This window comes from Lupinus angustifolius, unplaced genomic scaffold, assembly GCF_001865875.1.
Source record: "Lupinus angustifolius cultivar Tanjil unplaced genomic scaffold, LupAngTanjil_v1.0 Scaffold_701, whole genome shotgun sequence".
Classification (NCBI taxonomy): domain Eukaryota; kingdom Viridiplantae; phylum Streptophyta; class Magnoliopsida; order Fabales; family Fabaceae; genus Lupinus; species Lupinus angustifolius.
The window spans coordinates 1765-13765 of NW_017728026.1; the positions used below are offsets into that span (position 1 = coordinate 1765).

Consider the following 12001-nt stretch of genomic DNA (forward strand, 5'->3'; position numbering starts at 1 on the left):
TAGCTCCACATATATACCTGTAGATATTCCCGGCGCGTACATGATTTTTTCTCCTAATTTTTTGGAACCACATATAGGATATACAAATACTCAAAAAATGGTCCGCTTCTTTCTTGATGGGATACCCTTGTTTCAAATAAAAAAAAAGTGAGGCATTCAAGTATTATGACATTATTTCTGCCACATTATTATCCACTACATGTAAAGAACCTTAAAATTATGTTATCAATCTTTTTATAGTGTGTCGTCGGTGCTTATCTTGCGTTTCCTTTTTCTGGTAGTGGAAATTTGGCTACTTGTCAGCAATTGTTAATTTGAAATGGTAGTATTTGTGGAGTCCAGCTTTGGTAAGGTACAAACCATATTTATTATCAATAAAAATGACATGGTCTCTCAGTCTCTCAGACAAAGACCATTACGCAAACCTTTCCATGGATGATATTTTCCATACAATTACATTGCCCACCACATCTATAAATAAAGGTAGCGTCATTCATTGGAAGTGCAGAGCAGAAAAAGCATAAACAACAAACTAAACATAATAGGCCTTTGCAAATGTCAATTTTTGACAGTGATTGAAAAAGACAGAGGAGTAAATCCGAAAGAAAAATTACAGCAGGTTAATTTTGAGAATCATTTATTAATTATTGGTCCAGCAAGTTGTAGTATTCGTACATCTTGTGTCAGAACGGTGTGAAAATTATATTTGATCTCTCAAACATATATTGACATATTGTTTGAAGATTCTCTCAAGGTTTTTCCCTCGTTATTGGAGGATTCAATTATCCACTTTAAAATTTGATATCTATTTGTATTTGCAAACATTTATTTCTCTTGCCCAATAAAAGTTTGTAGATCTAGTTCTATCATGACTAGGAATAGTAATGAGATGGGTCGAGTTTGCACATATTCAAATCTGAACTCGAATTTTAAAACCCAAATTTTAAAAAAACCAAAAATTATAAATGTACTTAGGAAAATATAATTTCATTTTTGTTACATTTTTCTATAGTATTTCTATTTTATCTTGTATTATTTATTTTCTTATATGTTTGAACATCCAATCTGTAAACTAAAATTAGAAATTAAAAACAATGAACACATGATATAAATTTCAATTTTAAATTGAATTACATTACTTCGGGGTTGGTTCGGGTTAGGATCTTAGCTCTACCAAACCCGGACCCGAAAATTAAACCCGAGTAAAACCTGAACCCAATCACACTGGGTTTCTCGCGTTAAATTTTGTTACGGTTCGGGCAGATACCCATGAGTTCGGATTTCATTGTCATTTCTATCTATGACCGTGTAACATTTTGCAATGTCATTTAATTTACACTAGAAATGATCCTAAAGCCCGTCAATGTAAATAAAGGTGAGTCAATGTAAATAAAGGTGAGTATGAGTCAGATAAGGTTTGTTCCTTACATAATCCTAGATGTTGATTGAATCATTTTTTTTTAAATTTGGATTGATCATAGATCCGAAGTTAACCCGACCCTAAATACCGTCTAGGTCAGTCTATGAACCCACCTGACCCTAGACCCCAGTTATATATAATTCATACTCATTTTAGATAATGGTTCTCAATATGTATTATTATTATTATTAATATGAAATGATATATTTATATATACTGTTAATCATGTATATATGGTAAAAAATAGAAATTTAATGATACTTTCGACAAAAAATATATCATTACCCTATACACAATTCATTAGAAATATTTACAAATAAGATAAATGAGTAATCATGGGACGAGTCTGAGCCAAGTTATGTTCGTCCCTTATCGAGCCCTAAATATAGACAAAATCTAATTTTTAATCCTCAACCCAACCTAGACATGATGAGACTTGACCATATTTGGGTCGGGTCATGATTGAGACAAGCTTGATAAGCAGGTATGGTAAGATCCTACTCACCCATAATTAAATATTAATCAAATATCATCACCTTTTTTAATCCTTAAATATTAATCAAATGTCATCACCTTTTTTAATCCTTAAATATTAATCAAATGTCATCACCTTTTTTAATCATCAACCCATAATAAACTATAAACTACTTGAAAAACTACAATTTCATCACCTTTTTTAATAGTGCCATACTAATATAAATGGACCCAACTAATGGGAGGATTGCATACCATACCAAAATCTAGCAAGTATCAAATTGAAACTATGGAAGGTCATTCGGAGAAATTGTTTCAGGCTCAAACACACATATTGCATCACACTTTTAGCTTCATAAACTCTATGTCCCTTAAATGTGCAATTGACTTGTGTATACCAGATGTGATACAGAAGCATGGTCAACCCATGCCACTCTCAATTCTCATTTCTTCATTACCAATCCATCCTTCCAAAACCACATTCATCTACCGCTTGATGCGAATTTTGACTCATTTTGGCTTCTTCTCTCAGCACAAGAATGAGTTAGAAGTGAGTTATGACCTAACAGATGCTTCTAGACTATTGCTTAAGGACCACCCATTTAGTGTTACACCATTGATACAAGTCATACTTGATCCAAATTTCGTAAGGCCACATCAATATTCTACTTGGCTTAAAAATGATGATATTACACCGTTTGAGATGGAACATGGGGTGGCATTTTATGATTATGTTGGCCAAGATCCCAAGCTGAATCACTTGTTCAATGATGCCATGGCAAGTGATGCTAGATTGGTGTCCACTATGGTGATTGAGAAGTGTGAGGGAGTATTTAAGGGGTTGGAGTCATTGGTTGATGTTGGAGGAGGCACAGGAACTATGGCTAAGGCCATTGCTAAGTCATTTCCTCAATTAGACTGCATTGTATTTGATCTCCCACATGTTGTTGCTGGCTTGCAAGGAGGTTATGACAACCTAAAATATGTTGGAGGAAACATGTTTGAGGCAATTCCACCCACCAATTCCATTTTGCTGGAGGTAAAATATTTTCACATAGTTGATGTTTTTATTTTTGCCAAAATTAATCGCAGGTCTCCAAAATAATATCGGTTTTGAATTTTAAGAACCCAAATTATATTTTTTGTTAGGTTTTTTGGGTAGTCCTAACTAGCTGGTCCGATTATGACACTTACTTAAGGGTCTAACTCCACCTTACAAATAAAAATGAATCTAGTCACAAACCTTTGCTAATATGATGATATGATGGTTTTGTTAGTGTAGTTGATTCTCGTTTATATAGTTTTTCATGTTATGTTGAATTTGACATGTTATGGTTTTGATGGATAGATTACGTTATTGCTTCATCTAAGATAACAATCCCTTAAGTATGATGGTTTTGTAAGTGAGTGCTGTGAGAATCGGATTGGTTTTGTAAGTGAGTGCTGTGAGAATCTGATTGGGCGGTTGGATTATTGAACAAACTTAAAAATAATTATGGTTTATCTCAAACAAATGAGTAGTTGAATTATTTTGAATTGGAGAATTTTCGGTCTGACCGTGTTAAATCCGATTAAACCAGAACAACCCGAGAAATATTACTCTAAGATTTTGTTTTACTTTTGTAAAAAATAAATGGAGAGACGTTACTTCAATATAATTATGCATATTTATTAATTATATAAAATTATATATTTATATATGATTATATATTTATAGATAGAAATTATTAATTATATTTAAAATCATCAATCCGACCAAATGCTTTAACCATTTAAAGTTTAAACCTAATATGAAACTCTTCTAGTTTGATGTTGGACTCAGATTTCACAATATTGATCTGTATCTAATATTTATCCCCTTTAATAAAATACTTTCAAAAAAACTAAAATGTCTATATGTAATTATTGATTTGTAGGTCTAAATACGTCACATTTTCCTAACATAAACCTTAGCAATGGAGTTAGTCACATCTCATTATAGGAATTTAATTAAAAATCCTCAAATAAGTGAGAGACCAATTAATTAAACCATTTCTCAATTACCACACCTTCAGCTTGGCATGTACGTAGTTTTCATAGATGAACATGATTAATATAACAAATCCAAATATTTTCTAAGTGATTCTTATTATGGTTACTTTGAACTTTGAATGATAAGCAGTGGATATTGCACAACTGGAATGATGAGGAATGCGTGCAAATACTGAAGAAAAGCAAGGAGGCAATTACTAGGGAAGGCAAAGAAGGAAAAGTTATCATTATTGATATGGTGATGGAGAACTTGAAGGAAGACAATGAATCAATTGAAACAAAGTTGTTCTTTGATTTGCAGATGATGGTTCTTTTTGCTGGAAAAGAGAGAAATGAGAAAGAATGGGCCAAACTGATTTTCTCAGCTGGTTTCAATAACTATAAGATAACTCCAATTCTGGGATTAAAGTCCCTCATAGAGGTTTATCCATAATATCAATAGTTTACAAGAAGGGTGATACTTGCCCCCACATTGTATTGGTGATACTTGCTCATATGATATATATACCATGTAATAATGATTAATAATAAATGGTAGATAATAATTTTATGAAAGTGTCATCCTTTGTTTGTACGATCATTTTAACTTATTTGCATGTATAAAAAAGAAGGTAAAATTTGTAATTCACTAATTTATCAAAAAAATTATATTTACATTCCAAAATTATTTCTCTATTTATTTATGAGGAAGTGAAAGGTTTATTGGAATGAATGTGAAATAATAAATATACAATGTAATTACGAATAAACATATTTGGTATATATTATTTAATGTTATAGATATTATAAAATGACTTCTTTTTGAAACAAATTAAAATGTAACTTATAAATAGTGATAGAGTTTTGTGTCATCAATAAACAAAATTAAATTGACTAGTAAGAGCGACACTTGTTGGGTATGACAGTCACAAATTAATTTCTTACCCAAAAAGATGAGGAAATACTTTTGATAGTACAAAAAAGAATTGACAATTTCGATTAACCATCCCACTCGTTTTTTAGTACTATTTAAAGGCAAAGTCTAAAATAAAATAATGACAACTTAGGTTGAATTATTGATATCATGCTTGATTATATTATAGGTAATAATTTATATTTTAAGCAAAAGTAAATACTGTAATCTTTCATAGTGCCGCTGCTTATCTTATAGTAGTTAGTGGGAAATTGGAAGGGTGAACACCAATCTTAATATTCTTATTTCATGTTCCATTCAATTCAAAAATTGTTAATGAAAAATTATAAAAATATAAATCAATAATTTTATATTATTTATTAGAATTTGATTGATATAGATATAATTTTTTAAGACATGGATATTTGTTCGGAAAATTGGTAGCTTGTCTCCAATAATTTGATTTGACAATATTCAATTTTTTTATTTCAAACACTAGCATTATAAGTGGACCAAAGTAATGTGAGAGGTTGCATATCATACAACAGTTATAATTAGTTCTGAAGGAGCATAACTATGGAAGATGATGCTTCCAAACTGCTTCAATCCCAAACACACATATTGCATTACACTTTCAGCTTCATAAACTCTATGTCCCTTAAATGTGCAATTGACTTGTGTATACCAGATGTGATACACAACTATGGCCAACCCATGCCACTCTCTATTCTCATTTCTTCATTACCAATCCATCCTTCCAAAACCACCTTCATCTACCGTTTGATGAGAGTTTTGACTCACTCTGGCTTCTTCTCTCATCATAATAATGAGCTTGAAGAAGTTAGTTATGATCTAACTGATGCATCTAGACTACTTCTTAAGGACCACCCCTTTAGTATGAGATCTATGACCCAAATAATACTAGATCCAATACTACTTAGGCCATGGCATCAATATTCTACTTGGTTAAAAAATGATGAGCCTACACCATTTGACACAGAAAATGGGATGTCATTTTATGAATATGCTGGCCAAGACCCCAAACTCAATGACATGTTCAATGATGCAATGGAAAGTGACTCTAGATTGGTTTCTAGTGTGATAATTGAGAAGTGTGAAGGAGTGTTTAAGGGGTTGGAGTCAATGATTGACGTTGGGGGAGGCACAGGAACTATGGCTAAGGCCATTGCTAAGTCATTTCCACAATTGGAGTGCATTGTGTTCGATCTGCCACATGTTGTTGCTGGCTTGGAAGGAAGTTATGAGAACCTAAAATATGTTGGTGGGAACATGTTTGAGGCTATTCCACCCACCGATTCCATTTTGTTGAAGGTAAAATACTTTCATATAATTATTTACTCCATCTTCTTAATTACACATGTGAAATTTTTCATATTTTGGGTATCATTTTATCCACTTCATAGTGTGACATGTAGGTGATACTTACTACAATAAGTAAAGTGAAGATGGAATATATTCTTCAAATCATCTACATGTTAAACTACAAACTATAAAGTAGACATCTTTATATTCATCCTTATATTGTTTAGTGAGTTAAATCTTTATATACATAGTATTGTTACTTGAGTATAATATATATATTCTTTATATAAAGATTTGTACATAATCAATGGATAACTCATCATTTATGTGTATTATTTTTTCGAATAGTCAATAATTATTAAATATAAATGATAGATAATATAATGGTGATGTATAAAACTAAAACGATATCGGTCCAAATATTTTTTTCTCACATTACTTTTTCACTTAAATATGTGTGCATTAGAAGAGCCTAAAAAATGAATGAGTATGAAGTTAATAATTGATAAGATCATTAGTAAATAAAATTATTGTTAGAAAGTTAACTTAAATATGAATGTCTATGATTATGAAGGACTAAATGAGACAAGAATATGCTCTCCTAAACCCTGTTCTAGATCAATAATATTATGCCACGTCAGTTAAAAAAATTTAATATTTATAACTTTATCAGTTTTGCTTCATTGTGATTAGCTAGAGACGTGGTTGGGGACAGCAGATCCCCATCCAACTAAATGATTGGTTGTTTTTTCGGATGAGGATCTGCTGTCCCCAACCACGTCCCTGACCCATCACAATAAAGCAAAATTGATAAAGTTATGAATATTTAATTTTTTTGTACTGACGTGAAATAATATGATTGGTCTGGGACAGAGTTTGGGACAACAGATCCTTATCCTATTTTTTCTGAGGGAAAATTTTGTCACCCATAAATGTACTATCCAACTTGGTTATGATTGCCTTTAGTGGTGGGACAATAAATGTGATTTAGAAAAAAATAATTATTTGTTTTTTATTAAGACAATATTGTAAGACATATATCTTGGTTCTTTAGATTTATTTCTTTGAACTTGTACAAATAGGTAGTTCGACTGATAGATATTGGGTGAAAATTTATTCACCAGATTGTCAGTTCAAATTCAGGAAGAGTCGCTATGAATTCAAATGGGTTTCAGCAAAATACCCTGTAATTAAAAAAAATAGTATGAACAAGGTTCTTTGTTAATTCTACTCCTATATTTTGCATTTCTGTTTTGTTTGTCCTCACTACTTTAATAGTTATATACTTATATTTCTTGTGTTAGTGTTACTTTGCTCTCACCTTCTAAATGTTTATAATCATATATTATATTTTCCCTTACTACTAAAATAATCATTGTACTTTGAATGACATGTAGTGTATACTGCATAATTGGAACGATGAGGAATGCCTCATAATACTGAAGAAATGCAAGGAAGCAATCATGAGCAAAGGAGAAAAGGGAAAGGTGATAATCATAGACATGGTGATTGGAATTGAGAAGCAAGATAAAGAAACAGTTGAATTAAAGCTCTTATATGATATGGAGATGATGGCATTGGTAACTGGAAAAGAGAGAAATGAGAAAGAATGGTCTGAACTTATTTTCTCTGCTGGTTTCAATAACTACATGATAACCACAGTTCTTGGCCCAAAATCTCTCATTGAGGTTTATCCATAGTATCACCAATTGACAAGGGGTGACAAAGATTATATTGATGGGGACCTTGTCAAAACGTTTTCTAATAACTAGGAGTACTGTATCTTAATAAGAAATAATGGCTATTTTTTTCTCCATTCACCAGCTTTTGTAGAAAATCACTCTTACCGTCTTACCTATGAACAAATCATATTACATACAAGCAAGAGCTACAAAATCCAAATAATCAAAGTGCATCAAACCATGAATCAAAGTCATCTGAAACAAGGGTGACAATACATACTAGTCCAACCTTATCCGTCTTTGAACCGTCAAAATATTACCTGGCTTGACCTTATTGACAAAAGGACTCAAATTGTTAGTCCAACCCATATTTGGTAGGGCAGATAACCTTGGGGCTGACCCATTTTTCTCCTCTTAAAACTCATATTTATAATCAACTCTATCTCATTTCAAAAAAATAAATAATTATCACTCCTAATAAATGTTTTTTAAGACAAAAAATCACAAATCAAAGTCTATAATCTCACGTTAACATAACGTCTTAGTTTAAAACTTATAAGTTCTAAACAACATGCCAATATAATCTTAAACTTTTAGAATTTTAATTCATAATAAAACTTCAAACTCTTATGTTTTAAATATTAGATGCTATATTGAAATAAGATATCTCCACTTTTTTATTCCTAACATCATTTCCTGACACTTCCCCATTAGATACATTGTTATTAGCCTTCTAATACATTATGCAACATTTTCTAAGTGATATACAAGTTGCTCTCTATCTGAAATTTATATATTTCTGTAGTTAGTGTCAGCTACCTAGGTAATAAGCAATCTTATTTGCAATTTTTTTGAATTTAGTCCTAATTGAACCGTTTTGGTCTTAAGTGTGATTTGTTTTAGTCAACTTTCCACAATTACTAGAACAACACTCATATGTGGTGTTACTCACAAAATTTTGGAATATTTAAGACCAAGATGGGTTACAATAAAATTAGGGTCAAAAGCCAAATATCTTTAAGTTTAGAGAAGATAATAACATAATTAAGCTTCTATTACTTTAATTAATACAATAAAATAGTTTCTATTGTATTTAAACAGTCTTTTAATCAATCTTGAACTTGATATCTGTATTTCAGCATCTGTATCCTCCCCTGCAATAATTACACTTCATTGTTCTTCTTATATGAGAAGATAAACACTTCCCTTGGCATAAAAAACATAAAAGGGAATGAAGAGAAAGTTGAAAACATTAAGCACATGTGAAGGGACAAGTGTGATGATTTGACATACGTGGCAAGGTGTGTGAGTGTTTGGTAGACTTACGTGTTGGCCTCATTATAAATGCCATGCATATAATTACCGCAACTAAGATGGCAACAAGTATTGGAATATACCTACAAATGTGTAAAGTATTTTTGGATTTGTTGAAAATTAAGAACTGATATTTAAGACTAGTTGTTGAGTGAGTTTGAACAATGAAGTATTCAGATGCGTGAGTACTTTATGTTATTATATATTTTTACATAACAACATAACTGTAATATCATCTTAATTATAATGTTATATTATTAATCAATAATTATAATATTATATTAATTCGTAAATATAATTATTATGTTGTTAAATAATGTTAGATTGTTAAGCCATGAGTGATGCATGCTATATTGTTAATTCACGTGTAATTTAATCGCATGTTGATTAAACAATCTTACTACAATAATTTTATATCATAATATTGAAGTAATGACATTGATTTTATAACCGTTTGAGTAAAATGAGTTTTGTTTAATAGTCAATTTAAAATATATTTAATACTTCAAATTATATTTTCTAATTTCTTCTTTTATTGATTAAGTAAATAATATATAAGATTGTATAAAATAAACACACAGTTACAAATATTACTTGCAATTATTTTTAATGTTTTAAATTTGTGAGTATAATAGACCTAACATGTATTAACATGATTTTAGAATAAGTCTAAAATTCAAAAATGAAGCAGCAAGATAAATTTAAGTAATACATAACCAGACCCATGCTCACTATTGCCACCCTAACCACAAAGAAAGATACATTTAACTCATAAGCCACAATGACGATACATTTAACTCATAATAATTCAAAAATTACATTTGAACTTGGGGGAGTATATAAAAAATGAGTCTTAACTTTTTGGTAGAGAAAAATAAATTCAGCAATGTACTGATGAGTTCAGTTGAATTAGCCGACTCCATCAATAAGTCTCCAAAAATGTACTAAAACAATAAATAATTTAAAGGTGGACCAAGACCATGATTTCACTCTAAGGCGCACCTCTTACCTAAATTCGCCCACTTCATCACCTTTGTCAATAGTGCCATACTATTATTATAAATGGACCCAACTAATGGAAGGTTGCATCCCATACCACAAATCTAGCAAACAGCAAATTGAAACTATGGAAGCTCATTCAGACAAACTGTTTCAGGCTCAAACACATATATTACATCACACTTTCAGCTTCATAAACTCTATGTCCCTTAAATGTGCAATTGACTTGTGCATACCAGATGTGATACACAAGTATGGCAAACCCATGCCACTCTCTATTCTCATTTCTTCACTACCAATCCATCCTTCCAAAACCACATTCATCTACCGTTTGATGCGAATTTTGACTCATTTTGGCTTCTTCTCTCAGCACAAGAATGAGTTAGAAGTGAGTTATGACCTAAAAGATGCTTCTAGACTACTGCTTAAGGATCACCCATTTAGTGTTACACCATTGATACAACTCATACTTGATCCAATTTCAGTAAGGCCACATCAATACTCTATTTGACTAAAAAATAATGATATTACACCGTTTGAGATGGAACATGGGGTGGCATTTTATGATTATGTTGGCCAAGATCCCAGGCTGAATAACTTGTTCAATGATGCCATGGCAAGCGATGCTAGATTGGTGTCCACTATGGTGATTGAGAAGTGTGAGGGAGTGTTTAAGGGGTTGGAGTCATTGGTTGATGTTGGAGGAGGCACAGGAACTATGGCTAAGGCCATTGCTAAGTCATTTCCTCAATTAGACTGCATTGTATTTGATCTCCCACATGTTGTTGCTGGCTTGCAAGGAGGTTATGACAACCTAAAATATGTTGGAGGAAACATGTTTGAGGCAATTCCACCCACCAATTCCATTCTGCTTGAGGTAAAATATTTCGAGATCCCAATTTGTAGTTTTTTGTTGGATTATTTGGGCTTTCCTAATGAGTTGAGGTACATCTTCTTTACTATAAGTTGTGCCATTATATGTATCATTAGTTGTAATTGCTTAGATTTTATATAAATAATTATTAACTTTTTAACTTAAAAATATTTTGTCAACCAAACTTATGGTACAGTAACACAATTTGTGGGACAATAAATCTTAAAGAGTTGTTCCTATTTTGAGACTTACTTAAGGGTCTAACTTCACCTAACTAAAAAAAAATCAATCTAGTTAGAAACCATTGCAATATATGAAAATTTAGGGGTAAGTAGGACTCATCTCTATCCGCTTACTCGTTTCAGCTAAAAAATGATTGGGCTTTAGTAGGATCGAGTTCACCTATAACATTAGGTCTCATCATTTAGGATCAAGGGACAATCATAACTCAGCTTGACCCGTCCCATTAACTTAGTCACATATCATCGTAAGAATCTATTTCTTTATTACCACACCTTCAGCTTGGCATATACGTATTAGTTTTCATAATCAGGCATGCAGTATACTTTTTTATGGTTCCTACAAAGTTCAAAAATAAAACGATGGCATGATTTTACAAAGATGAACAAGATTGTGATTAATAACAAATCCAAAATCTTTGTAAGTGATTCTTATATATTATTGTAACTTTGAACTTTGAATGATCAGTGGATATTGCACAACTGGAATGATGAGGAATGCGTGCAAATACTGAAGAAAAGCAAGGAGGCAATTACTAGGGAAGGCAAAGAAGGAAAAGTTATTATTATTGATATGGTGATGGAGAACTTGAACGAAGACAATGAATTAATTGAAACAAAGTTATTCTTTGATTTGCATATGATGGTGCTTTTTGCTGGAAAAGAGAGAAATGAGAAAGAATGGGCCAAACTGATTTTCTCAGCTGGTTTCTGTTAGATGCCTCTCATTACTATGCCTTAAAAGAATTTTAT

General features: G+C 31.5%; 3 protein-coding genes across 3 annotated transcripts; all 3 read left to right on the top strand.

Moving 5' to 3' along the window:
• Positions 1-2216: 2216 nt before the first annotated feature.
• LOC109341826 (trans-resveratrol di-O-methyltransferase-like) lies at positions 2217-4449 on the top strand (the record flags this gene model as incomplete). The annotated part of the gene is given in 2 exon segments (XM_019579798.1): positions 2217-2933; positions 4056-4449. Coding segments are annotated over 2 exon segments (1020 nt in total), but the record flags the coding sequence as incomplete, so codon positions are not given.
• A 901-nt stretch (positions 4450-5350) lies between these two features.
• Positions 5351-8084, top strand: LOC109341827 (trans-resveratrol di-O-methyltransferase-like). The gene is made up of 2 exons (XM_019579799.1): positions 5351-6149; positions 7538-8084. Exons 1-2 carry the CDS (start codon positions 5394-5396, stop codon positions 7838-7840), a joined length of 1059 nt encoding a protein of 352 aa, XP_019435344.1. The 5' UTR covers positions 5351-5393; the 3' UTR covers positions 7841-8084.
• Positions 8085-10211: 2127 nt separating this feature from the next.
• On the top strand, positions 10212-11966 carry LOC109341828 (trans-resveratrol di-O-methyltransferase-like). The gene is made up of 2 exons (XM_019579800.1): positions 10212-11012; positions 11718-11966. Exons 1-2 carry the CDS (start codon positions 10677-10679, stop codon positions 11964-11966), a joined length of 585 nt encoding a protein of 194 aa, XP_019435345.1. The 5' UTR covers positions 10212-10676.
• The last annotated feature ends 35 nt before the right edge of the window (positions 11967-12001 follow it).